This window comes from Furipterus horrens, unplaced genomic scaffold (genome assembly GCF_987537825.1).
Source record: "Furipterus horrens unplaced genomic scaffold, mFurHor1.1.pri manual_scaffold_10, whole genome shotgun sequence".
In the NCBI taxonomy this organism is placed as follows: domain Eukaryota; kingdom Metazoa; phylum Chordata; class Mammalia; order Chiroptera; family Furipteridae; genus Furipterus; species Furipterus horrens.
The window spans coordinates 81,936,023-81,959,931 of NW_028327180.1; the positions used below are offsets into that span (position 1 = coordinate 81,936,023).

The 23,909-nt window shown below is 46.7% G+C and overlaps 1 protein-coding gene across 1 annotated transcript in view; it reads left to right on the top strand.

Annotated features, from left to right (window-relative positions):
• ABLIM3 (actin binding LIM protein family member 3) overlaps positions 1-23,909 on the top strand; it is a 100,246-nt gene that overhangs the window by 37,393 nt on the left and 38,944 nt on the right. Inside the window, exons 3-7 of the mRNA XM_090288367.1 lie at positions 2,688-2,825; positions 8,978-9,161; positions 10,969-11,081; positions 16,985-17,111; positions 21,009-21,102. Of these exons, the coding sequence (XP_090144493.1) occupies positions 2,688-2,825; positions 8,978-9,161; positions 10,969-11,081; positions 16,985-17,111; positions 21,009-21,102 (656 nt within the window). The remainder of the gene's footprint in view (positions 1-2,687; positions 2,826-8,977; positions 9,162-10,968; positions 11,082-16,984; positions 17,112-21,008; positions 21,103-23,909) is intronic.

Sequence of the window (23,909 nt, forward strand, 5' to 3'; positions counted from 1 at the left end):
AAGGTAAAGCTAAAAGAGTTCATCATCACCAAGCCATTATTATATGAAATGTTAAAGGGACTTATTTAAGAAAAAGAAGATCAAACTATGAACATTAAAATGACAACAAACTCACAACTATCAACAACTGAATCTAAAAAAAAAAAAAAAAAAATTCAACTAAGCAAACCAGAATAGGAACAGAATCATTGGTACAGGGATCATTTGGAGGGTTATCAGCTGGGAAGGGGAAGGGGGAGAAATGGGGAAATGGTGCAGGAATTAAGAAGCATAATTGGCTGGTAGAAAATAGGGGGTAGTTAAGACTAATATAGGAAAGAGTGAAGCCAAAGAACTTATATGCACAAGCCATGGACATGAACTAAGGGGGGTGGGATTGCTGGAGGGAAGCGGATTCCTTGGTGGAGGAGAGTAAAGGGAAAATGTTGGGACTACTGTAGCAATATAATCAATTAAATATACTTTAAAAAATTAGGATGGATGAAGTCAGTTACGGATATCATCTCTGAAAACCTGAAGAAAGCTATAGGAAAGTGTACTCAACACCAAATTTTTTATTTAACTAAAAAGAAGTATTAAATCCCAGGTGTATCAATTAGGATATGCTGTGGTTAAAAAAAAAAAATCTTAGAAAATTTTCCTTGCTCGTGATCGATGTTCATCATGGGTTAGACTCTATGGTTCCTCAATCAGGGATCTAAGCTGATGCACCCTGCACACCAACTGGGGTACCACTGGATCCTGGGCTATGGGGAAGGCAATATGGCAGCTCACATATGGTACACAGGGCTTTTCACTGGAAGTGACACACAACTGCCATTTACATTTCATTACCAAGCAAGTCACCTTCATACGCCTAGAATAAAAGATTCAAATTTCAGTGAACAGATTTAACAACTACTACACTAGGTCAAGAACCCCTGAACCAGGTGATCTCTTAAGTTCCTTTGCAGTTTAAGGTTCCGTGAGTCCAGAGTAACTTATAAAACAAGAGTTTAGCCAGTAAGTCCATTTAGCCAGTAAGTCCATGTGCCTAAATGATAGACACCATGAAGGGATTAAGAAATACAAATCAGTAGTTACAAAATAGTCTCAGGTATATAAAGTGCAACATGGGGAATAGAATCAATACTATTGTAAACTAGGTATTGCCAGGTGGATACTAGAATTATCAGGAGGATCACTTTGTAAATTATATGAATGTCTAACCACTATGCTGTACACCTGAAACTAATAAAATAATATTGAATGTCAAAAAAAAATCAGTGAAGCACCCAGACCTCATTCCTAATTTTTGTCCCTGCTTCCAACTTAGGATCAACTGGAGAGAGCCAAATGTGTGCCCCTAACCCATCATATAGGACACCCCACTTCTGCCAGGCCCACAACTGCCAATCAGGAAAAACCTGGATTCTTCCTTTTTTCCACCAGAAAGCTTTTCCATTCCTCTGCCTGCCTTTCAGTCTCTCCCAAAATGTCAGTGATGGAGGCCGACTCCCTTGCTATAGAGAGCTCTGAATAAATAGCCTTTGCTTTTATATAAATAGACAAAAAGCCACCAACTCCCCTTCAATCAGATGTCATCTTTATAGCCAGGACAATCGTGAGCCTTCTCCTAATAGAGTATGAATAGAAGCCTTTGGACTATTACTCCCACTTTGAGTGAGAATGGAGTAATTGAGTGATTGTCTCTATGGTGCCTCTGGGGTCTGCCTACAAGAGAGAAAACTCAGTTCCTCAGTGGCACAGCTAACCCAACGGCTTACACATGACAAAGTTGGACCACACAGTTGCTAATGTCCCTTCCAACCCTGAGGTTTTTGAGTTCTAGACAGGTGCCTGCTACGATTAAATACCAGATAACCAGATTTCAGAATGGTCAACTGAAGTACATCCTCCGAGAAGGGAGATTTAGGAAAGTAGCCACAAGAAGCCAAAGCAAGAGAACAACAGACTCAGCGGGCCAGTAGAGCTCTTAAACATAGTGAAATGCTGCCCCCTGAGATCCAACCCCCAGTAGCTTCAGCCCCTTCATATCTCCACCACCTCTTTTTTGATATTTTCTCAATGTTATGGAAAGTGAAGCTTTAAGATGAGTCCCCTTGTCAACCTCCTTTCAACCAGAGTGCCTCCCTTTGTGCCTCTTTTATAGAAAATACATGCTGCCACTGACCACACTTGTTTCCCAAATGTGAAAACTGAGGTACAGAGAGGGGATGTAACTTGCTTAACCAAAAGGCCCTTTGGAGGCAGCATCAGCCGCCCATTTCTTTGAGACCCATGAGTCAATTGCAAGACCTAAATTCCTTTCGAGAAGTTTGGGGACCTCACTTTGTTCCAGAAATCACCCAAGAAATGGTATTTCTGGATTATTTACCTTGAAATACTCTACTTCCTCTTTTTTATTCATTTGTGGATTTGGCCTCTATCATTGCAAGGAAAGTTTACGTTCACTCGTAAGTCTCTGCCTGCCTAAGGAGATTTATGGACTCGCACCTTAAGGCCATTCCCCTTCTAATGACGCCTTCGGTTGGCATAGTCAGCCTGATGATATATTGAAGGTACTTTGCTAATTGTTTGCACTGTTTCTGCTTTTTCTTCCAGTTAAGATTATAATAATATCTCATGGGAGACTTTTTAAAGGGTGAGGGCCTTCTGAGTGGTAATCTCTTTGCTTCTTTCTACAGTTCCTTATCAGCAGAGTCCTTACAATGCCCGGGGCAGCTCCAATGTCATCCAGTGCTACCGATGTGGAGACACCTGCAAAGGGGAAGTGGTTCGTGTCCACAATAACCACTTTCACATCAGATGCTTCACCTGTCAAGGTAGGATGTTCCCTTCTCAGATTCCTGGCCATGCTCCCACCCCAGGGACATGCCACGGAGGTAGGCAGGACAATGTAGGCAACTGAGATATATAAAGGCATAAAGGGAGTTTCCTTGAGCCTGTTATGATAATTCTCCCTTACGCAGTGTGGCACGAAGAGGGAGGGAAGGTGGCGGGAAGTGGTGAGATGGGGAAGAAAGAGGGAGCCTGGTGATCCCAGGGTGGTAGTGCTGACCCAGAAGGAAAAAGACAATCCTGCAAGCTTATCTAACTCCTCTTAGAAGAGTCTTGCCCTGCACCTAAAAATCAATTTGAGAGCGAATGAAAGAGTAAGCTGTCCTGCCTAAAATTCAACATGGCTCCGAGGTGAACGCCTGTTCTGTGACAGTGTGACGATCCTCAAAGGTTAAGTTTAACAGGGGAGAAGGAACTTCTTGACTTCAGTAAGGTTTGTAATTTGAGAGCAGATGGATGTTGGGTTACCACTAACTGTTAACAGCTTACCCGTGGCTAATTTCTAGAACCCAAGATGTGACTGAGCTAAGAATTCCTGAAGAAGAAGGCTAGCTAGTAGCAGGAAGTAAGAGGAACTCAGTTGAAAGAGCCCAAAGAGACCTCTCTCTGGCCCTTCCCCAGTGCCCCTGACAAATGACTCCCCATTTCCAAGCTTCTTGTTCCACAGAGCAGCCATTCTGATGTTGGATTGTTCTATGGGTTTGGAAAATGTTTGACCCCAAGTCTGTAACTTCCACTCACTGGTTCTAGCTTTGTCCTCATGAAGTTTGGTGGGCACTTTGTGTTTGCTTTTTCCATCACTGCCCTTCACATACTTGTAGCCCGGTCTTCCTCCTCCTGCCCAGTTGTGTTGCAGGTCCTTAAATCGGGGCCCACCTGAAATGACTCCCGATTATATCGTCATCCCGGAATCTTCTTCCTTGATCCATTCTGCCCAAAACAGACCACAGCCCTCAAGGTCTGCCAGTAGAGCAAGCACTACACTAATGTGACTGATTCTTCCTGAGGAGCCACTCCACACCACTGATGTATATTCAATTTAAGGTCAATTAAAATCCCCAGATCTTTGCATTTTAGTAACTGCTTCCAGCCTCAGCCTCATGTATCTGAGACTGACTTCCTCTGCCATTGAGAAAAAGCCTGGATTTCTTTCCTCGGAGTCTAACTGGGCTCAGACTGAGCTTCCCTAATTTGTTTGTGGAAGCATATATGGGATATATTTTAATTGATGTGTTTTATATTTTATATTGAGTATTTGCAAACCCCTTTAATGCAAGTTGACCTGCAAGAGTATCTTGGTGAGTGACCAATTTTATATCACCAGAAACTGAGGTAGGACAAAGGGTAAAGATAATAGATTTGTTATAAGGAGGTGTGAGATATGACCCTGCAACTTTAGTCTTAAGAGAGTGTATTTACTACCTTTATTTATGTCAAAATTCAATAATTTAAAACAATCTTTTAGTTCATGATTCTCTGGGTTAACTGGGCAGTTCTTCTGGTCGGAGCTGGCCTTGCTTATCTCTACCAGCCTCACCATGATGACGTGGCGGGTCAGCTGGCTGTGGCTGGCAGGCTGTTGGCCTGAGTGGCTCCATATGGCTTCTCATCCTCCAGCAGGCTGGCTTGGACTCATTTACATGGTGGTCTCAGAAGTCAAGTGCAATAAGCAAGACCTTTTCAGGACTCAGCTTGTGCCATACTTGTTCATGTCCCATTGGCCAAAATAAATCAAGTGGCCAACCCAGATTCGTGGTCACAGAGAAACAAACCTTGCCTTTTCTGGGAGGATCTGCAACACTGGGTTTCAAGGATGCAAATGCAGAGAAGGGAAGAATTTGGCCATTTTTACCGTCTGTCACAGGGAGAATCTCTTTTAATGAGAATTTTAAGGGGGGAAGAAAAGACTATTATTTTCAATGTCAGCTTGCTTAGTTAGAGATGAAACAAATGAGAAGATTTTGTTTCCTGGGATTAGTTACCCTAAATAACCTTCTCATGTGAAAAATCCAAAATCCCTATGAATTTCTTTTATGATTCTTTTAATACGCACCACTGTGCTGAAATGAAAGGAAGGAATCTGAAGAGGCGAAAACCAAAAGTAAAAGCAGAAATCCTGCTGTGATTGCCAATGCCAGATTTAATCCTGATGGTTTATGCTAAGCCTTGAAGACCTTGAGCTTTTCCTTGATGGCTATATGGATCATGGATCTTTTTGTAAGACTTCCCCTTACAAAAATCTCACTCTCAAAGTATAGATGGATGAGAAGTAGACTGGAGAAGGAGATAGCACTGAAACTTTATGCCTGTACCAACTCTGGCACTGGGTAGCAAAGAATAAAACTTGTATCAAAATGTCCATCCATAATCCACCCTATATTGTTTGTGAATACATCAGAGGTCATAAAACGATAAAGAAAAGCAAGGGAGTGACAAACACACAGTTTGGGAAAATGTGGGAAGGGGCTGCTTTAGGAGTAGGCAAACAGGCTTCCGAGGTGTGGGTAATGTTCTATCTTGTAAACTTGGCAGTGAATACCTGGGAGTGTATTTTATTATTCTTCTTTAAACTGTACATACATATTTTATACATTCTCTGCATGCATAATATAGCTCACAATTTAAATATTTAAAATAATGAGCTAGATCATCCTCAGTGGCCATTCTAATGCTTCAATTTTGAAATTGAAAACCCAGTCTTGTTTGAAAAGTAGAAAATCAAGAGAATTATATGACAAAATCCTGGACTTTCAGATCTGGATGTGTCCTGAGTTATTATTTGGCCCTCTCATTTTACAAATGAGGCAACTGGGCTCCACAGAGGTGAAGCAACTTTTTCAAAGTCACACAGCACCTGAGCGGTAGAATAGGAACCTGAGCAGAGGTCCAGTACCCCGCAGAACAGTACAGTTTCCACTGAAATGTGCTAGGGCTGTGTGCAAATTCTCCTGCAAGGCATTGTAGCTGCAGCGAGCATTCATTCTGGATTTTCTCAAAGCACTTTTAACTCTTCATATTCTGTCCCATTGTCAAACTGTATGATTTGCTTTTCTTTCAGATCAGTAGACTTTACATTTTTGAGTCACAGAATAACAGTGACTTTCCTGGGTGTGTTGTTCCACATCAGTTCCGCACGGCAGACCCTCTCCATGGCCTTTCCTATTATTTGAATGTAGGGCTCTGCTCAGCCTCAGAGACATCCGTCATGGGGCCAGCTTGCGTCCCCATGGTCCCCACTGTACAAGTGTTTCCAGGAGCCCCTGAGATTCTTATCAATCTTAACATCCTTTCTACCAAGAACTTCCTCCTTCAGCTCCTTGGGGAAAAAGAAGGAACTGATTGTTCCAGGTTTCCTTGCGGCCCCCTGGTTTCCACTGAGAGAGGTGGCCCTGGGGGTGGAGTTGGCAGGGGAAACAAAGGAGAGAAAAGAAGGGAAAAAACAGGCTCTGTTTCCAATGAGGTCGTAGGCCATGACCTAACTAATTCCACAGCCGTGAAGTCAATTGATCCACCACCTGCACACCTCAGAACAGCCTGTACCCTGCCTGGCCTTGCCTGCCCTCCAGACCCAGCTTTGTTTGATGTGATGAATTTTCATGAAGGCTGATGGAAGAACTCTTCCCTACCTCCCATCTCTACCACCGCTTCCACCCATTTTTCCTGCTTCTCTGCAAGGGTGGGTGCCAGGGGCCTCCAGCTCTACCTCACATTGAGATTAAAACGTTTAGGTACATTTTAAAATGGTAAGCCCCAAAGGAAGCTCTCCTCCCTAGACTCACAGAGTGGTAAGGTCAAATGAGCTCAGATCATTTTACATATAAGTAAGCAGAGGCCCCAGACAAGAGACAGTCAAGTTCATTGTCACCAAGAGAGTTAGTGGCAAGACCAAAGCCCAGGTGGTCTGACTCCCAGACCACAATGTCTCCTGCTGTGCTGTGACATCTGGGGCTGCCCTCCTCCTCACTCACCCTGGCCCTTTAAGCCTGCCTCTGGCCTGCAAGGTAAACAAACATTTGAAAAATATTTCTGGCAACCACCTGGAAGTCCCTCCCATTTTGACCTGGCTGCTTTTGCAGAACAACTTTCCTTATTCAAGATGAGGTGGTATTTACTGGCATGATATCACTCTTTCCAGGCCAGATCCTCACGCTTACAGGCTTGGAAACTCTGTCTCATTGGTTTCCCCACCATTAATCACACTTGAGAAAGCTGACTCGTGCTAACCAAGTTGTCAGGAAACCAATGTAGAAAGCCAGAGTACCTGTTTATGAATGTAAACAACAGCTATAATTCCCCATTGTACTAGTTCATGTTGCTCTGATCAGCTGCTTCTCTCCCAAAGGCAATCTATGTAGAAAGTCAAACTATCAGACAGCCACTTGGTAAATGCACTCAGAAAAGGGAGTAGGGGGGAGGAGGGAGGGAGAGAAGGAGGATAAGTAAGGGAAGGGTCTAGTCAAGGAACGTATATGAATGACTCATGGACATGGACAACGGGGAGGGATATAATTGTGGGAGAAGGGATGGGCTGGGAGGGGGGAGCAAAAGGGGAAAAATGGGACAACTGTAATTGAATAACCAAAAAATAAAATTTAAAAAAAAAAAGAAAAGGGAGCTGGTCACAGGTTTGAACGGGCGTTCCAGCGGCCTTCCTTTGCTTGCTGACCAGCCCCTTCCTGGCTGGCCCGTCCTTGCTTTAGCTGGATCAGTAGTCTCAGCAGTTCTGGTGGCCCTGAGAGCTATTCAATCTCCTGGAAGAAAGTTTGCCCCTCTCTGATCGGCCCATGATGTGCTGATTTTATAACTCCATTCTCAAAAGGAAATCTCATTTCCCACATTTCTAAGTCCTTTGGGGGAAGAGAGTCCCACATGATTCAGTGGTTCAGACACCTGTGATTATATCCACCTGCTCTTCTGTTATCTGTCCTATACATCTTCACGTTATCCACCAAGGATATCCCGAAAGACCCAATGAAATACCTCCTAAAATCATGTTGCCTGTCTATTCAAAAGCTATCAAGGCAGTTGATCATTTTTGCATCTGAGTGATGAAGAATCATTATAATCTTCTCTCTACTTTTGTATATATCTAAATTTTAAAATCATTTTTAAAAGTTTTTAAAACCTAGGGGAGAAACCATCCATGGCTTCTCAGTATCCCACAAAACCTAAACTTCCTAAGCTAGATCTGGGCCCTTCCTCAACTGGCCTGTCAATATTTTCATATGTTACTGACCTCCAATCCCTAAAATCACCATTCCTTCCCCAGACCTATCGCCACACAGATATCACTTGTAACTCCTGCCCCTCTGACTTAGCTTATTCTGTTCCTTCAAGGTTCAACTCAGGTGCTGCCTCCTCCAAGAATCCTTTCATGATCCCTCCCTGTGGACAGTGCTCCCTTTTCCTCCCCACTCACAGAGTTTTCTGCCTGCATCAGCCCATGGCCTGTCACTCATGATTTATATTCAACATGGTCTTCTCTCTACATACATTATTAGCTCTTCACAGTTTGGGGATTGGGTTTTATCATTCATGTTTGGGAACAGGTGTGCCCTTTATAGCTATGATGAGTACAGATTATAATCTTCAAATCATCCATCCCATTGCCATTTTAAATTGAGTCTAGTTTGTGATTTGGAGTATGTGGTGTCCCTACTGCTCTTCACCTAAGACAGTCATGCATGAAAGAAGTGCCCAGGAAATCTTTAACTGAATGGTTCTTGATCAAATTCATGATACCACCAGCCACGTAGCACTGTGTGAGCCACATGGCCTTACATTTTCATCCATGTATTGGAAGGACCTTACAGCATCAGTGGTCCCAGTCGGGGTGTGTCAGAATCAGCTGGAGAGTGTGTTAAAATGCAGATGCACAGGCCCAAGCCCCAAGAAGTCTGATTCAAGCCCAGGCATCTGCATTTTAAACAGAGCCCCCCAAGTGATTCTGCTGCAGGTGGTCTTCAGGCCATACCCTAGGGAACACTGGCCCCAAAGACCCATGAGTTTGATGTGCTGCCGTTCTCTGGCCACTCATGATCAAGTCAGACACTGGCCTTGTCTCCAGTAAGAACCTCATGCTTACAGACCCTCCCTGGACTCCATCCGCTCTTGTTTCCCTCCTCGTTTCCTCCAGTGTGTGGCTGTGGCCTGGCCCAGTCAGGATTCTTCTTTAAGAACCAGGAGTACATCTGCACCCAGGACTACCAGCAACTGTATGGCACCCGCTGCGACAGCTGCCGGGACTTCATCACGGGCGAGGTCATCTCTGCCCTGGGCCGCACCTACCACCCCAAGTGCTTCGTGTGCAGTTTGTGCAGGTGAGCAGGTGGCCAGCGGAGGCCGGGGTCCTCTGCCTGAGCACCCTGGGAAGGGAAGACATGGTCTTTCCCAGGCAGTTCTGGGGCTTCCAGGACTTTATGCTGGACACTTGGATTTCTAGAATCTCAGGGGCAGAAGGATCCAGCAGCCTAGTGGTTTTCAGACCTTTTAACAACTGAACCCTTTCTGTCAAATGTGATCAAATGTAAAACACTAGCTTGTCCTTCAATGCAGGCATAGTGAGGACCTGACCCCCATACCCAGCCTCTCATTTCCCATCCAAAGGCCCAAAGGAACCACTGAGCCCCCTGGCCTCTCAGTACTCAGTTTGGAAACCACACATCTGGCCCACACTCCCACACCTCAGCCACATGTGCTACAGGAATATCTGTTTATCGCCTTCCTCCATGACCCTGGCAACAGACCCTACCTCCCTAAGCCTCAGCTTTTTCATCAGTAAAGTGGGCATCAAAACCATTCCAACCTCATTGGGTTTTCATGAAGATCAGTAAGATGATGCATGCAAAGACCTTAGTTAGCTCAGTGACTGGTACATAATTATGTCTGCTTTTATTATTCTTTTCCTTATCATCATGATAATCATCTAGCCTCTCAGTGTCTGATAGGTGAAGGAAAGCTCAACCCTTCCCTCCTTCCCACCCCTACCCCCAGCATCCCAATCACTTGTTAACTTAGCTAATGTACATTAAGGGTCCACTGTATGCCAAGTACCACATTAAGGAGATGAAAAATAAACAAAACCTCAGCCCTGCCCACAAATAAGTTAAAACAAAACATGATTGGAATATATATATATATATATATATATATGCATTTTTAAATGGGAAAGGAATGTATAGATTAATTATTCTCCCCATAAAATAACCACCTGTTAGTTACCAACTAGAGCTTCTGATTGAGCCCAATAGCACGGTGTGTAAGAAGTGGGATTCGTTCATTGATTTATCCATCTCTCAAACCCGGGCCTGGGTCCTGGATTCTCAGACCCACTAAGGGAAGAGGGGGTCCATGCACTATAAAATTGTTTCAAGCCCCATAGCAATGTAGTGCCTCCTCAAGGTCATGCCATGTCCTTTCATCACGAGTCAGTGCCTGAACTATGATGCGACAGACACTGTCCCCTGACTCTTGCCCACCGGCACAGGGGCAGTAGAGCTACTGGCAGCTTAAATCAGGGGTTATGCTCAGAGTCTGTATCACAGGTTTTCAAGCTTCATGTGCAGGAGTAGCTAAATGATGGGATCGACAGTTGGGGATTCTGAATGCAGTTTATATTTAGTTAGGGAGGCAGGCCATGTATGAGCTTGCGACCTCTGTGCTATGGAACTCAAACGGCACAGAGGCAGAAGAGGGGAGGAAGAGGTTATTTGTGGACTTCTAAACTTCCTGGATGGTGAAAGGAAGAAATTTAGTGAGTTTGGGAGTTGAATGAGTTCTCTTAGACATACATGGATCAATCAGGTTGGGATGGGAAAAGTCCTTCTAGGAAGAAGGAACAACTCGAGGAGGGATTACTAACCACTCTGTTCTACTGATGAGAAATGTAAGCTCAGCTAAGTGCTGTGGTCCTCCCAGTGTTAAAACCATGTAAAGAGCCCACGTGGGCCTCCAGTTCTGGTCCTGGCCCAACTGAGCAGTTCTTTGGCCTGGCCCTGTGAATGGTGCTCTAGAAGGTAAGCTGTGTGTGTTACCGAAGAGCTGTGAGCACACGTGTTGTCAGGTCACCAGTAGACACAGAATCCCTCCTGAGAAAAGGTATTGAATTTCTCCCCGTCCCCCTGGCAGGAAGCCTTTCCCCATCGGAGACAAGGTGACCTTCAGCGGGAAGGAATGTGTGTGTCAGACGTGCTCCCAGTCCATGACGAGCAGTAAGCCCATCAAGATCCGCGGACCAAGCCGTGAGTCCTCCCCACTGGGCACCTCCCTGTCTGCGGGCACTGCTACCAGGGCTCCCCTGTCCCAGCTCCGTTCATGGCTCCTGCAGGCCTGGAGGGAAGTGGGGGAGGTTCCCACCCTGGAGGACTTCTGAATCATGACCCAGTTGGCATATAGCCCAGACCGACAAGCTTCCCTGAGCACAAACGCAGGGAGAGCAGCTGCCTGGCTATAAACAGTGATGGCCTGTGCCATTAGGTGGGGCTTTTCTGCGATGAGCTGGGCTCCTGATCTTATTTCCCCTCTGGATCCACGTGCCCAAGAGCACCCCAGCCAAGCTGACCAAGTGTTCTACCACCAGTGGTTCTCCATTTTTGTAAACTCCACTAAAAAAGAATACTCAGGCATGTCTCCCAAAGGAGAAAATGTGGGAGCAAGCCACAAGGGCTGTGCTCATGTCTCTTAGAGTGTTTGTGGGCCGCTGCATCAGCTTCACTGCAGAACTGGTAAAAATACAGATTCCCATGCCCAGTTTGAACTTACAGGAATGGAACCTAGAAATATGCATTCTTAACATGCTTCCTGGGTGATTCATTCACTATTCCTAAGATTCAGGATCACCATCTTGGGACGAGGTGGACATCTGCCATGCTATCATAAATGTTATGTTTTGTCACTAAACCATAGATCTGGGGGAAAAACTGAGGATCAGGACTGTACTTTGGAACAGTCATTCTAATTTATGGAATGTCCATTCTACTCAAGTGTGTCTGGCAGTAAAATTCTAAATGACTGTTTCCAGACATTCTTGTCAGGCTGCTAACAGCATGCGCCCGTGCATACACACACGGACCCGGCCCCCTGGGTCTCAGCAAACCATGCTAGGCTCCAGTGTTCTTTCACGTTACATGACATTCATTGACCTTGTTGGCAGAATCAATGAAAACCCATTAGCCTCCTGTGCTGCATCACTATGCCGGTGCAGGGGGCTGTCAGCCACAGCACCAGCAGAGTCAGCGTGCTGGAGCTGCATCCTACTGCGGTGGGTGAGCACGGAACAACCGTGTCATCAGGACTCGGCTCTCGGGGGCTCCATTAGAGTCTTCCCAGTGTGGTGACCTGGGGAGAAAGACTGTGGGAAGGCTCCCGCCCTCGCCTTCCTTCCTTTCAGTCTAACCGGAGCTGTATAGCCAGTGCTCCCTTTGATGTCCTTGGTGATGCTCAGGAACAGTTTGCTGCTCTGAGCAGGTTTTCATCTCAAGGCGGCTGAGTGCACACACTGTTATGTGTCATAACTCACTGAAAGCATCATGCGGAATGACAGCAAAGCCGGGATGCTGGGAGGCAGGACCAATGGCCCTGTGACTGATACTGCTGAGGTGCCCAGAGACCGGTGGAACCACTTGTGAGGAAGTAGAGAGAGGGAAGCTTGGAATCAGGGGCCTGCCAACCTTCTACATGATGCAAGGGAGTTATGTAGCCTCCCCGAGGCTCAATTTACCCAGCTTTGTAGAAAGCAAATGTATTAGTGTACAGGAATCAGACTAACATGCATCATAGTGTATAAAATGCTCTCTAAATATAAAGTGAGGTATACTGTTGACTTGGAGGTTTAATCTAGAAACACATCAAAGGAGAACTGAGAAGAACATTCCTGAATCTGTGGTTACTTCTCTCAGCTTGTGTCGTGTATTGCTGTGAGCATCAGGTCCCAGACAGGTGAGAGGTCCCTCAGATGAGTGGGGAGTCTTGCATGTGAGTGTGTCCTCAAGGACAGACTGGCTACTTAATGTCTCCACTGCAATTCTGCAAATCAGGAGGTAGAGGAAGGTGAGGAAGAATGAGTAGTGGGCAGCAAGGGAGCATATAGGTGGTACTCTGGGGGGAGTACCCAGGACTATGGCTCATCTTGTTACTCATGAAGACATCAACCTGTGGATCATAGAAATGTTTTCTGCCTGAAGGTTGTCACTGTCCATGCTGCCAGTGACTATGGGGAATGTTGGAAGGTCTGCTAAATTCCAAAGGATAGAGGGAACCAAACCAGATTGTAGAGAGTGCTAAGATGAGGAACATATCATGGGAAAGGAAGAAGAAGCAGGAAAAACATGATGTATTTTTGATGTACAGGAATGTGAAGTTTAGTCTCTGGAAAGTGAATAAAGACTTTCTGATAAAGCAGTAGTATCTACTCAAAAGCGGTTAAGAAGAATACTCGGGAACTGTTAGGAGAAAAAAATCATGTCACTTTCCACAGACTTCACTGACAAGAATCAGCAGTAGTGGCAACATCACCACCATCACCATCACAACCATCACCACCATCACTACCAACACAATCACTACCACCATCACCATCACCACCACCACCACGCATCATCATAGCCATTATGATCCTCCACAACCAACACCACCATCACTGCTATAACTATCAACACCAATACCACCACCATCACAGTCACCAGCACCATCACGAACATCGTCACCACTGCTAACAAAGATGGCCTGTTACCATTGCCAGGCATGGCAAAGATCTCACTGAGAATCAGCAGAAGTAGTAGCGTCACATCATCACCATCACAACCATCACCAGCACTACCACCAACATCACCACCACCACATCACCACCACTGTTAACAAAAATGGCCTGTAACTATTGCCAGGCATGGCCCAGATCTCACCTAGAAGAATCGGCAGCAGTAGTAACATCACATCATCACCATCACGACCATCACCAGCACTACCACCAACATCACCACCATCACCATCATCACTGTCACTACCACCCTCACCACCAATCCCACCATCACCACTGTTAACCTGGAGTGTTACTATTGTCAGGTAATACACTGAGTTTTCTGTATATAATATCTCATTTAATCATTACAACTATCTGAGGGAAATAAGAGTAATTTGTCTTACAGATGACAAAAATAAGACTCAAAGACCATAAGTAAGTCACACAGACAGCAAGTAATAAAACTGGGATGTGAGCCCAGGCAGCCTGGCCCTGGAGCCTATCCCCTTAACACCTTCTACAAAAGACATGATTTGTAATTGGGAACGGGTCTGTCCCTGGATTAGTTGCCTCAAACAAGGTGGGAAGTTTGCTATGATTCACATAACCCACTCATTTTTGCTGATCTAAGTGAAACGAATGAAGCAGTAAAAAAAAAAAAAAAAAAAAAAAAAAACTAAACTAAAGATGGCTGTCTGGGTTCTTTAGAGACCTCAATACACTGAGGGATTTAGGAGGGGCAGGTGGAGGCATCACATCCCCTGCCAGCCGAAGGCTGTAATTTGGAATAGAGAGGTAACGTATGAAGAGTAGACAGCTGGCTCTGCAGAAACCAGCTCAGGAGAGGCTGTGGTGATGACACAGGACTTGTGGGCTCCTGGATGGGGTGCCCAAGACTCCACCAGTGGCCAGGAGTAAAAAGAGAAAGAAAAACGGGGGGAGGGTTCTGATAAATATGAAGCCAGACAATGGAGAAGAAGTAGTCTAACACGGAAAGAAAAGCTACATGGAAAAGGTACCCCAGAGTTCTCAGGAGGGGTCGGCAGGCCTTGCCTACAGCAGGGGCATTGCTCCTGGCCTCAGATCAGAGACTGGAGAATGCAGAGAATATGGGTTAAAAACATGAGAACATGAAATAATAATGACAGCAACCACATATTGGGCACATATGTGCCAAGCGCTGTGCTCAGTCCTTACAGGCTTAATTTCGGCTCATCTTCACACCAATGTTACAAGGAAAATATTCAGATGAGGAACCTGGGGCCTAGCAGTCATATAACTATTAGTAAATGGGGGAGCTGGGATTCTCCCCTCTGCCAGTGAACCCCTCAATGTAAACTCTCAACCCAGCCTCTACCCACTACATTATACTACCTCCTAAATTTTAACTCAAGCTGCTCAGTTCATCCCAGATAGATCACTATAATTTAGAGAGATGGGACTCATTGCTAGAATGTAGCCATGAAAGAATGAAGCCCTTCAAATAAGTTTTTTTGGAGAGGGAGAGAGTTGTGTTGTTGGCCAATAACATGCCTATGTCCATGGGATCCACAAGTGAATCTGATCAGTGGATGGCCATTTCAAGCAAGGAAAAGTGAAGTATAAGAAATGAAGAATAAGAGAGAAATTGTAGTTGTCTTTAAATATTTGTAGGAAATATGTGGGAAAAGCAGTAGATTACTCTTGGTTGCATAAAGTAGGGGTGTCACAAGGGGTTGGGTCTTGGCTCTGTATGAAGAAGGTGGTCCTGACAATCTTGTTTGTCCAGAGGCAAAGTAGACTTTCTCAAAAAGGGCAAGCTGCACATCCCCAGAGATGACTAAGCAGAGGATGGTGCCCAGCTGTCAAGAATGCTGTGGATTCCTGCATTTGGTGAAACTGTGACCAAATGCTCTGTGAACTCTGAGCCCCTATGGAATTGTTTGCCCTATTGGGAGGCCCATGGAGACACAAGTACAGTATTTGTGGCCTAGAAAGCTAGACCAGACACCTGAACCCTCAGATTCTTTTATGCCAAGTGTGGGCAAGTCACTTCAGGCTCCTGTCTGTCTTTAAAAGGGCAGGGGGTTCCTAACCTCTCTAAACTATTACATTCTGAAGCCTGTGCTTTCTGGAATGGGGGTGGAGGGTAAATTTATTCCAGGAAAAAATAAACCCCCAAATATCTTCCCAGCCCCCATCTGGAAGCCTGGGACTTGAAGCGTTTTGCAATTGAAGACACTCCTGCTAAGAAATGTTAGAAAGGGGCTGAGTAGCCAAGAGGCAGGTACTGGGGAGCGGCCTCACACACCACCTTTCAGGGCCCAGGCTCCCCCCGACCGGCAGCCACACATCCCCCTCCTAGACATGCAGGCTCATCCTCTTCTCTCCTGGGACTGGCTCCCAGCTGGATGGGAGGGCTTCCAGCCAGGCTCTCCCACGTGGTGTTTCTTTCTCCCTACTTCTCCAAAGTGTGCATTCGTCTTGTGGCGCCAAAAGGGAGGCTTGTCCTCTGGTAAACTTTGCCCCATGACCCCTTCCTTCTCCAGAGTGGACCATCTGATTGGCTAGGCCCCAATTCCCAGCATCTCCCAAGTAGCTTGGACATGGCTCCATTTCCTGCTCCTCCCCAGACATTGGTTGATCGATAGGCAACCACTGGGCCCCCCACATTCTTTTGGCCCCAGTACACATCCCAGGGTGATGGGGATGAATAATAAGGGCACCTTTCTGTTTTGGGAGAGTCTAATCAGACTTTTTAATCCTTGCTGCTTGGGGAGGCAAATGGATGGTATAGAAGCACACTGGAGAGGGGCGGGCATGGAAAATTGTATCCTTTGCCTGGGTACTGTAAGCTCTGCTCATTTATACTCATGCTGAGCATGGTGCTAGGCAAGAGAATAGATTGAACCACACAACATAGACAGGATCCTTGCCATGGATCATACAGTCTAAGGATGAGAAAAAAAATAGATACTAAGTGCATCTCCTGGGGCAGTGCTTCTCAGACTTGATTGTGAGCTGAGATCTTGATAAAATGCAGAAGGTCTGTGTGGGGCCTTCGCTGCTGGCCTGCATGCAAGCTCCCAGGCGGTGCTGATGCTGCAGAGCTCTGGGTCATGGGCAGTGGCAGGAGCTTAGTTAGCTACTTGAAAGCAGGCCAGAAGCAGCGCAGGGTCCTCTTTGGATGAACAGTGGTCAGGATGACAAGCAGGGAACTTTCTGGAGGAAGCCTCACACTACTGTCAAGAGGGCAGTGCTCCGGTGGCTTTTTCTCTCACCCAGCAGAGCTGAGGATAGGTGCCAGGGCCAGGCCGGGAGGTGTGGGAAAGGTGTTCACAGAGAGGTGCCCTTGACTTGGGCTCAGACGATGGCAGTGGTCGGGGTGCCCAGGGTGCTTTGCTCAGCAGCGTCCTCTTGCGTTTGCAGACTGTGCTGGATGCAAGGAGGAGATCAAGCACGGCCAGTCGCTCCTGGCACTGGACAAGCAGTGGCACGTCAGCTGTTTCAAATGCCAGACCTGCAGCGTGATCCTCACCGGAGAGTACATCAGCAAGTGGGTCTCTCTCCCCCTCCTCACCGGGCTTCTTGGGCGCTCCCCCCAGGCTACCAGGCTGCCCCACCTGGCTGTCACCTTAATCTCTAGTAGACACTTCCTTCATTTCCATCCAGCTACCCCATTTCAGCCGCAAACAGCATCTCCCCCACCCTTGGACCCTCCCGCCGCCGTGTGTCCTTTGCCTGAGATGTTCTCCTCCGTTCTTTACATGTTCCTTCCTTCCCTCTGGTCTCCGGACCCTGCCCTCTCCTCAGAAGGGGCCTCATACCATCTCTTACCACCTCCGGGTCCCCAGTACTGGCCCCCATAGTCCCTGTTTGTTTCCTTCATACAGGCTAACACCATTTGCAATTACATATTTAGCCATGTTAACTTTTCAATAATGATGATAATACTAGCTACCGTTTATTAAGTTTTTAATATGTTCAAGGAACAGACTAACTGCTACCTATGGATTATCACATTAAACACCATATCTACCCTTATGAGGTATTTACCCCCATTTTAAAAGCTATGGAACCAGAGGCTCAGGGGAGTAAGTAAGTTGCTCCAGTGATAATATTAATGTTTGTCCTCATCAAGGCAGGGGCTTTGTTTTAGTCACTGCTCAGTGCCCAATCCATAGTCAATAATATAGCTGCTGAAGGAATTCAATCAAGATGAGAGGAGATGATGGGCGCACAAAGTTTTCAGGAGAGAGGGCCCAGCTCCTAATGACCTATGGCACTAGACAGGCCCCCTTCCTGCGAGGTCTAGTGGCCACATGTATATACTCAAGTGCCTAAGGGAAATTATGGCCACAGACACGCACAGCTTTGATACTTTACGACCCCAGACACTTCCTAGCCGCTACTCTCCAGCCCGATGCCAGGACATAACGAGCATGTAAAGTACAGCATATGTGGCTTCTGCTGTCAGGAGAGTTATAGTCTCGTAAGGGAGATACGCTATACACATAAAGAATTACGACCCTGGGGGATTTTTAGTAGGGAGCACTCAAGAGAAGTTGTATTCCTGATGACCTTTTGATCATAAGTGACAGGAAACCTAACTCAGATTCGCTTAAAAGCAAAAATGGCAGTTCACTGACTCATAGCCATGGGAAGGCCAGAGGCGTACTAGCTTCCAGCATGGCTGAATCCAGGGGCTTAAAGAGACGTCATCAGCACTTTTGAAGTGTCTCTCTGTCTCTCAGTCTCTCTCTCTCTTTCTCAGCTCTGGTTTCTTCTGTGTTGAATTGATTCTCAAGCAGCCCTTCCCCAAATGGTGAGATGACCACCAGGAACTCTAAGCTTTCTTTCTCTCAGCATCACAAGCCCAGCAGAGAGAAAGTCCTCCTTCACAAGAACTCCAGCCAAACTCCCACAGCGGCCTCTTACTTGGCTATTGGCCACCCTTGGGCCACACGCCCGTTCCTGACCACTCGCTGTCAAGGAGGATGTGCCCCCTGGAGCCAGAGAGCAGCTGTCTGTGGCCCACAGTAGCTGCAAGTGGAGAGGGGTGCGAGGTACTGCTGCCAGCCGAAGGGGAGATGGAGGCTGGCCAGGCAGCACTGCTCTGTGTCTGAGGTCCATGTGGAGGCTGGGGATATTCAGGGAAAGGAGGGATCGCTCCTAACTCGCAGGAAGTGGAATCTGAGATCTGTGAGCGCTTCATGGAAGATGGAGGTATCTAAGCTGAACCTTAGGAAGGGGGATAAAATTTGAAAATACAAAGAAGGAAAGCTTCTAGGTGGAATGCCAAGCCCAGGCAAGGGCAGGGAGGTGTGGGACACATCCACCCCGTTTGCTGGAGCTCAGGCGTGTACTCCGGTGCAGCAGGGCCCAAGGCTGCAGAGGTGAACTGAGGTCACATCGCTGAGACCATATTGAATGCCATGTTAGTAGGATTTTAGCATTCCCCTCTGTGCTTGCCAAGTAAAGAGTGCCCTTAGTGAGTCGCCAGCCAGTCGTCCTTGAGTTTGGGAGCCTAAGTCAGAGTTCCCTGGGGGAGTAAGAGTTTGCTCAGAGCACCTCTCAAGGAGGCCCGGCCTGGACTGCCCACCACACCCTGGGCCTCTGCAGCCTGTCTCTGGGCTCTTTATCCGTCCACCAGCCGAGTGGCAGGTAGTTAAAGGCACTGACTCTGCATTGATGCCTAGGTTAGAAGCCCAGCCTGCATGACCTTGGCAAGACACTTAATTTGAGTCACAGATTCCTCATTTATATAAAAAGAAGATGACCTACCTCATAGGGCTGTGTTGTGTAAAGGCTCAGAGCTCTGTGCCTTGTACCTAATAAGTACATAGTAAATATTAATTTTATTTTCTGCTTCTTTTTAGAACTAAACATATATTTCAAATTCCCCAAGGCCTTACCAACCCAAATGAGGTGATGTTGGCATTCATACCCAAGGTTTGCTGGCTCATTGTCCCTACCTCATGACAAATGACTTTCTCCCCCTGCAAAGTCACCTCCCACACCCACAGAATGCAGAAGGGTTGGGAGGACCCGGCGGGGGCTTGTTTCATGGGCCCACAAACAACACTTGCACCTCCCGACTTTGCTGAGCATCGGTCCTCGCTGCTGCCTCTCCTTCAGGAATGCACTGAGTGCCCTGCTGTTCAGGGTGGGCTCCCAGTGATCCTGACATGGCAACGACTTGGAGACGGAACACTGACATGCTTGTCCCTTAGGTCTCTCCCATGTGTGAGCCAGTACCGTTACACCCAAAAGTGGGGGACATGTTCCTCTATTCTCACGGATGTCATCAGCACTTCAGAGAGATATCATCAGATCTAGTCCTTGGAATGAGGGAGGGCCCAGGGCCAAACTGAACGTTCTGATGTTCCCAACTACCTCCACGTTGGCCCTTGATAGCTGAGCCCCCGCACATCCTTCTTGAAGACCCCTTTCTCTCATCAGTCATGGGGGTTCTTCTGCCTGCCATCTGCCGAGTGCTCACTACAGGTGGCATTGTGCGGAGCTCTAGGACACCTTGGAGTCATGTCCTTTGATCCTCACAAAAATCTGGGTGAGAACACAGACCGCCTGGGTATGAATCCAGCTCTAGGTCCAACGAGGTGGCTTTTCTCAGCCACACAATAGGGGGACTGACAGTTCCGACTTCATAGGGCTGCCTTAAGGACTAAATGAAATAACGTATGGAAACCACCATTGGAGGGCCTGCCACACACCAAGCAATAAACATTAGTAGCTATTAGTAGTGGGGGGTAGTATAAGAATAATTAACAACAATCTTATTACTGCCTGATAAGTTACAAGCACTGGGCAAAAATGGAGCACAGAGGAGGTGGTCAGGAGAGGTTCCTGTTATCTACTGATCCAGGAGCACAGTCAGGTGATTCTTTCACCACAGGTGAAGTTTTTAATTACAATAGGAGCCCTTAAGGATATATTAAAAATTGATCACATTGATTACCTCCTGGTTTTCCTGGAAGAGAAACTGGGAGGGGCTGGTAGGAGGGTCAAGACTTTCTCCTTTATGCCTTTGTAACGTACCAAAGGCAAATACAAGTATTATCTATGGTAAATAAAGTAACTCTTAATAAATTTTTAAATATATTTTTAAAAGAGCCCTTTGGGGTAAAGGGAAGAGAATGGGCCTGGAGAACCTATGGGGAGGAGGAGAAGAAGACTAAAAAAGGAACACCTGGCCAGCAGCAGGCCAGGGGCTCCCAGACATGCTCAGGGGGTGTGTCAAAATGCAGGTTCTTGGGGCCCCATGAGTTATCTGATTCCATAAATCTGAGGGGTATCTAGGGAGTTGGCATTTTGAACGAGCTCCCAGTGCTTCTAATCTTGGCCCAGTCCCTGTCCGCTGCAGGTGCTGGAACCTCCACATCGCCTCCCAGGCCCCCCAACCTCCTCTTCTTATGCGGATTTCCCTTTGCAGGGATGGCGTTCCATACTGCGAGTCCGACTACCACTCCCAGTTTGGCATTAAATGCGAGACATGTGACCGATACATCAGCGGCAGGGTCTTGGAGGTGAGTGGGTACAACTAACTGTGAAGATGTCTGAGCGGGATGGCCTGTGACTCCAAAAAAGTCATCACTGAGGGTGAAGAAAGTCACTCCACCCCCTTCTTCCCCCTCCCCCACATCCTCTGCCCCAGCTGAGCTTGCTACTTGACCTTGAGCCAATAACTTTGCTTCTCTGGGCAACCCCCAAATGAGAAGCTAGACAAAATTATTCCTGGTTCAAAAATACTGTGATGGGAAATGAGTAATCTAGCACACTCAGGTAGATTACTAGGGAGTGACAATTATGATTTTCTTCCCAACCCTGCTAGAGGATGGGAGCATTAAAAAAAAATTTTTAAGCATTTGGTAAATGTGCTGATTTAAGAACCAGCTTGTCTAGCAGCCTGCTCCCTAAGCCCTTCTCTGGCTGATCCATCACCATGGCAACAGCTCTCCTCTGCCTCCAATGCATAGCTTGCTCTGCCAGTGAGAGACAACCTGCAGCACCCTTGCTGAGCCCTGTCTGAGCTCCTTGTCCATTGGCCTTCCTTCCCACACCTGTAGGCCCCGGAAGCCACCTGTGCTTTGGGACCAACTACCTTAACGAATTAGAAACAGGAAAGAGTTTGGTGTAAAGGAAAAACAATAGCCTAATAGCAGGAACAGTTGGGTTCTAATATTCACTCAGCTGCTAACTCATCCTCAAATTGGGGGTGAATATCTTTGCTTTTTTAGGCCTCAGTTTTCCCATCTGACAGTGGCTGGGGGGACAGCACACTGGGTTAGCTCTTGCGAACATTCTGACAGATGTGGCCAGCTGGCTGTGGCTATCTGGAGTCAGTACTGTGTGAAGAAGGATTCTGCAGCCACATCTGGGCTCAGCAGGAGAGACAACCAGGAAAGGACTGCCTGAGGAGACACACTGAAGCTGAGCCCTAAGGATAAGGAGGCTGTCATGTGAAAAACTAGAGGAAGAATGAGCTTGACCCATTCAGGGAACAGAGAAAAAGGCCGGTGTGCAATGGGAAGCCACTGGACAGTTGTAAACCAAGGAGCAACAGGATAAGATTATGTTTTTAAGAGATTGTGAGGAGTCAGAGAGAATAAGATAGACAAATGCACAGGGTTGATAAACTATTAAGCATTTCCAAGGAGCACAGGAGGGCAATGTGGAAGATAAGCCATGACACTTGAGCACAGGTAGGGTATTGGGCCCAGGTTTCTGAGGGCTCAATTCCAGGGTGGGGAGTTTGTATGTAATTCAGTTGGCAGTGGGGGTTGTGGAAAGACCTAGCAGAAGTGACCAGCTCAGAGCTGCACCTTTGACAGGATAATGGGACGTACATGGGCTCAACCTGAAGGAAAGAAACTGGAAGTGGGGGACCAGCAAGGAGGCCATGACCCCACAGGAAGGACTCAGGAGGTGCAGTGGCAGGGGAAACATCAACCACCCTGTCTCCAAGATTATGTAAATTGAATTCCAATAACTTTGCAACTCTGAGGCAACTGGTAGATATGAAGATCGAAAGAGGAGAGGCCAATAGTCACACCCGAGTGTGAAGCCTGGGTGAGAGGAAATGAGGTGTTACCCTGTGCAGAACTGGGGAGCAGAGGGAAAGAAGTTGATCTTCGCAGAAACACAGTGAGTTCGTTTGAGACACGTTGTGACAGAAATTCCAGGATGGTTTCAAGAGGACAGTCAGAAATATGGATCAGAGCTCGGGGACAAAGTTCAGACCTGGAGGGACCAATCTAAAAAATACTTGGATTTGAATAATAGCACCATGAGAGTCATCAGGATTGGGAGGAGGGAAGGTCTGAAGGCAGCTTTGGGGGTTAGCAGCTTACAGGTGGCAGGAGGAGACTGAGGAATTATCAGGGAAAGAGGAAGAGCAGTCAGGGGTAGGGGACTGGTGAACAGGGTAGGGTCAGTGAGAGGCCAGGCCTTCAGCAAAGATGGCGAGGTCATTCAGAGTGGTGGTCAGATTCTGCAGAGCCATTAAGGGCTGTGCGGCCTGAGAAAAGCTCTGGGTTGTGGAGAATGTCACCTGCAGGAGGACCGTTTGTTAGGTCTGCACAATGGTGTGGGAGAGGCATGCAGGTGATAGTGGGGTAAAGGGTCGGTGGGATGGGAGATCATAAAAGTACTTTCAAGGAGGAAGAAAACTGACCACACGCAGGGCGGCACATGGGAGTTTGTCCCAGCATCTCCAAGAGGCTCTGAAGTTGTGTGAGCAGCGGCTGCCTTTCCCTGCCTGTTGCTGTCTCTTAGCATCGTGGGAGCCTCTTCTTCTCAGGAAGCTGTTGTGACTACGTTTCCATTGATTCCACTCGTACAAGGTTCCATTAGCATCTTGGACATATTGATTTTTTTTTTTTTTTTGTTAGAGCTGGAAGAGACTTTTAGCAATCAGCTAGTTCACCCTCTTCATTTCACAGATGAGAAAAGTGAGCCCCAAGACATGTGATGCTTTCCCAAGGTCACGTGAAGTACTTCCGGTAGAGGCAGAGCAAAATCTAGAACTCCAGGCTCCTATATCCCACACCTCTGCCTACAGTGCGTGGGCACTCAGAGGGTCTCTGAAGTAATGTTATGTCATGAAAAATACATGGTTGGAGTGAAACAGACTTGTATCCCAATTTTACCATGTCTAGCCATGAAATTTTAAACAAATCATCCTCTCTGAGTCTTAGAGCCTTTATCTATCAATAGAGAATACTACTGTTATTTAACTCCTAATGGCAATACATATGTTTTTATTTCACATTAACATAATGGATATGTTAGTGTGAAATAACAGAAAAAATATGCATATACTAGTCTCTGGTTC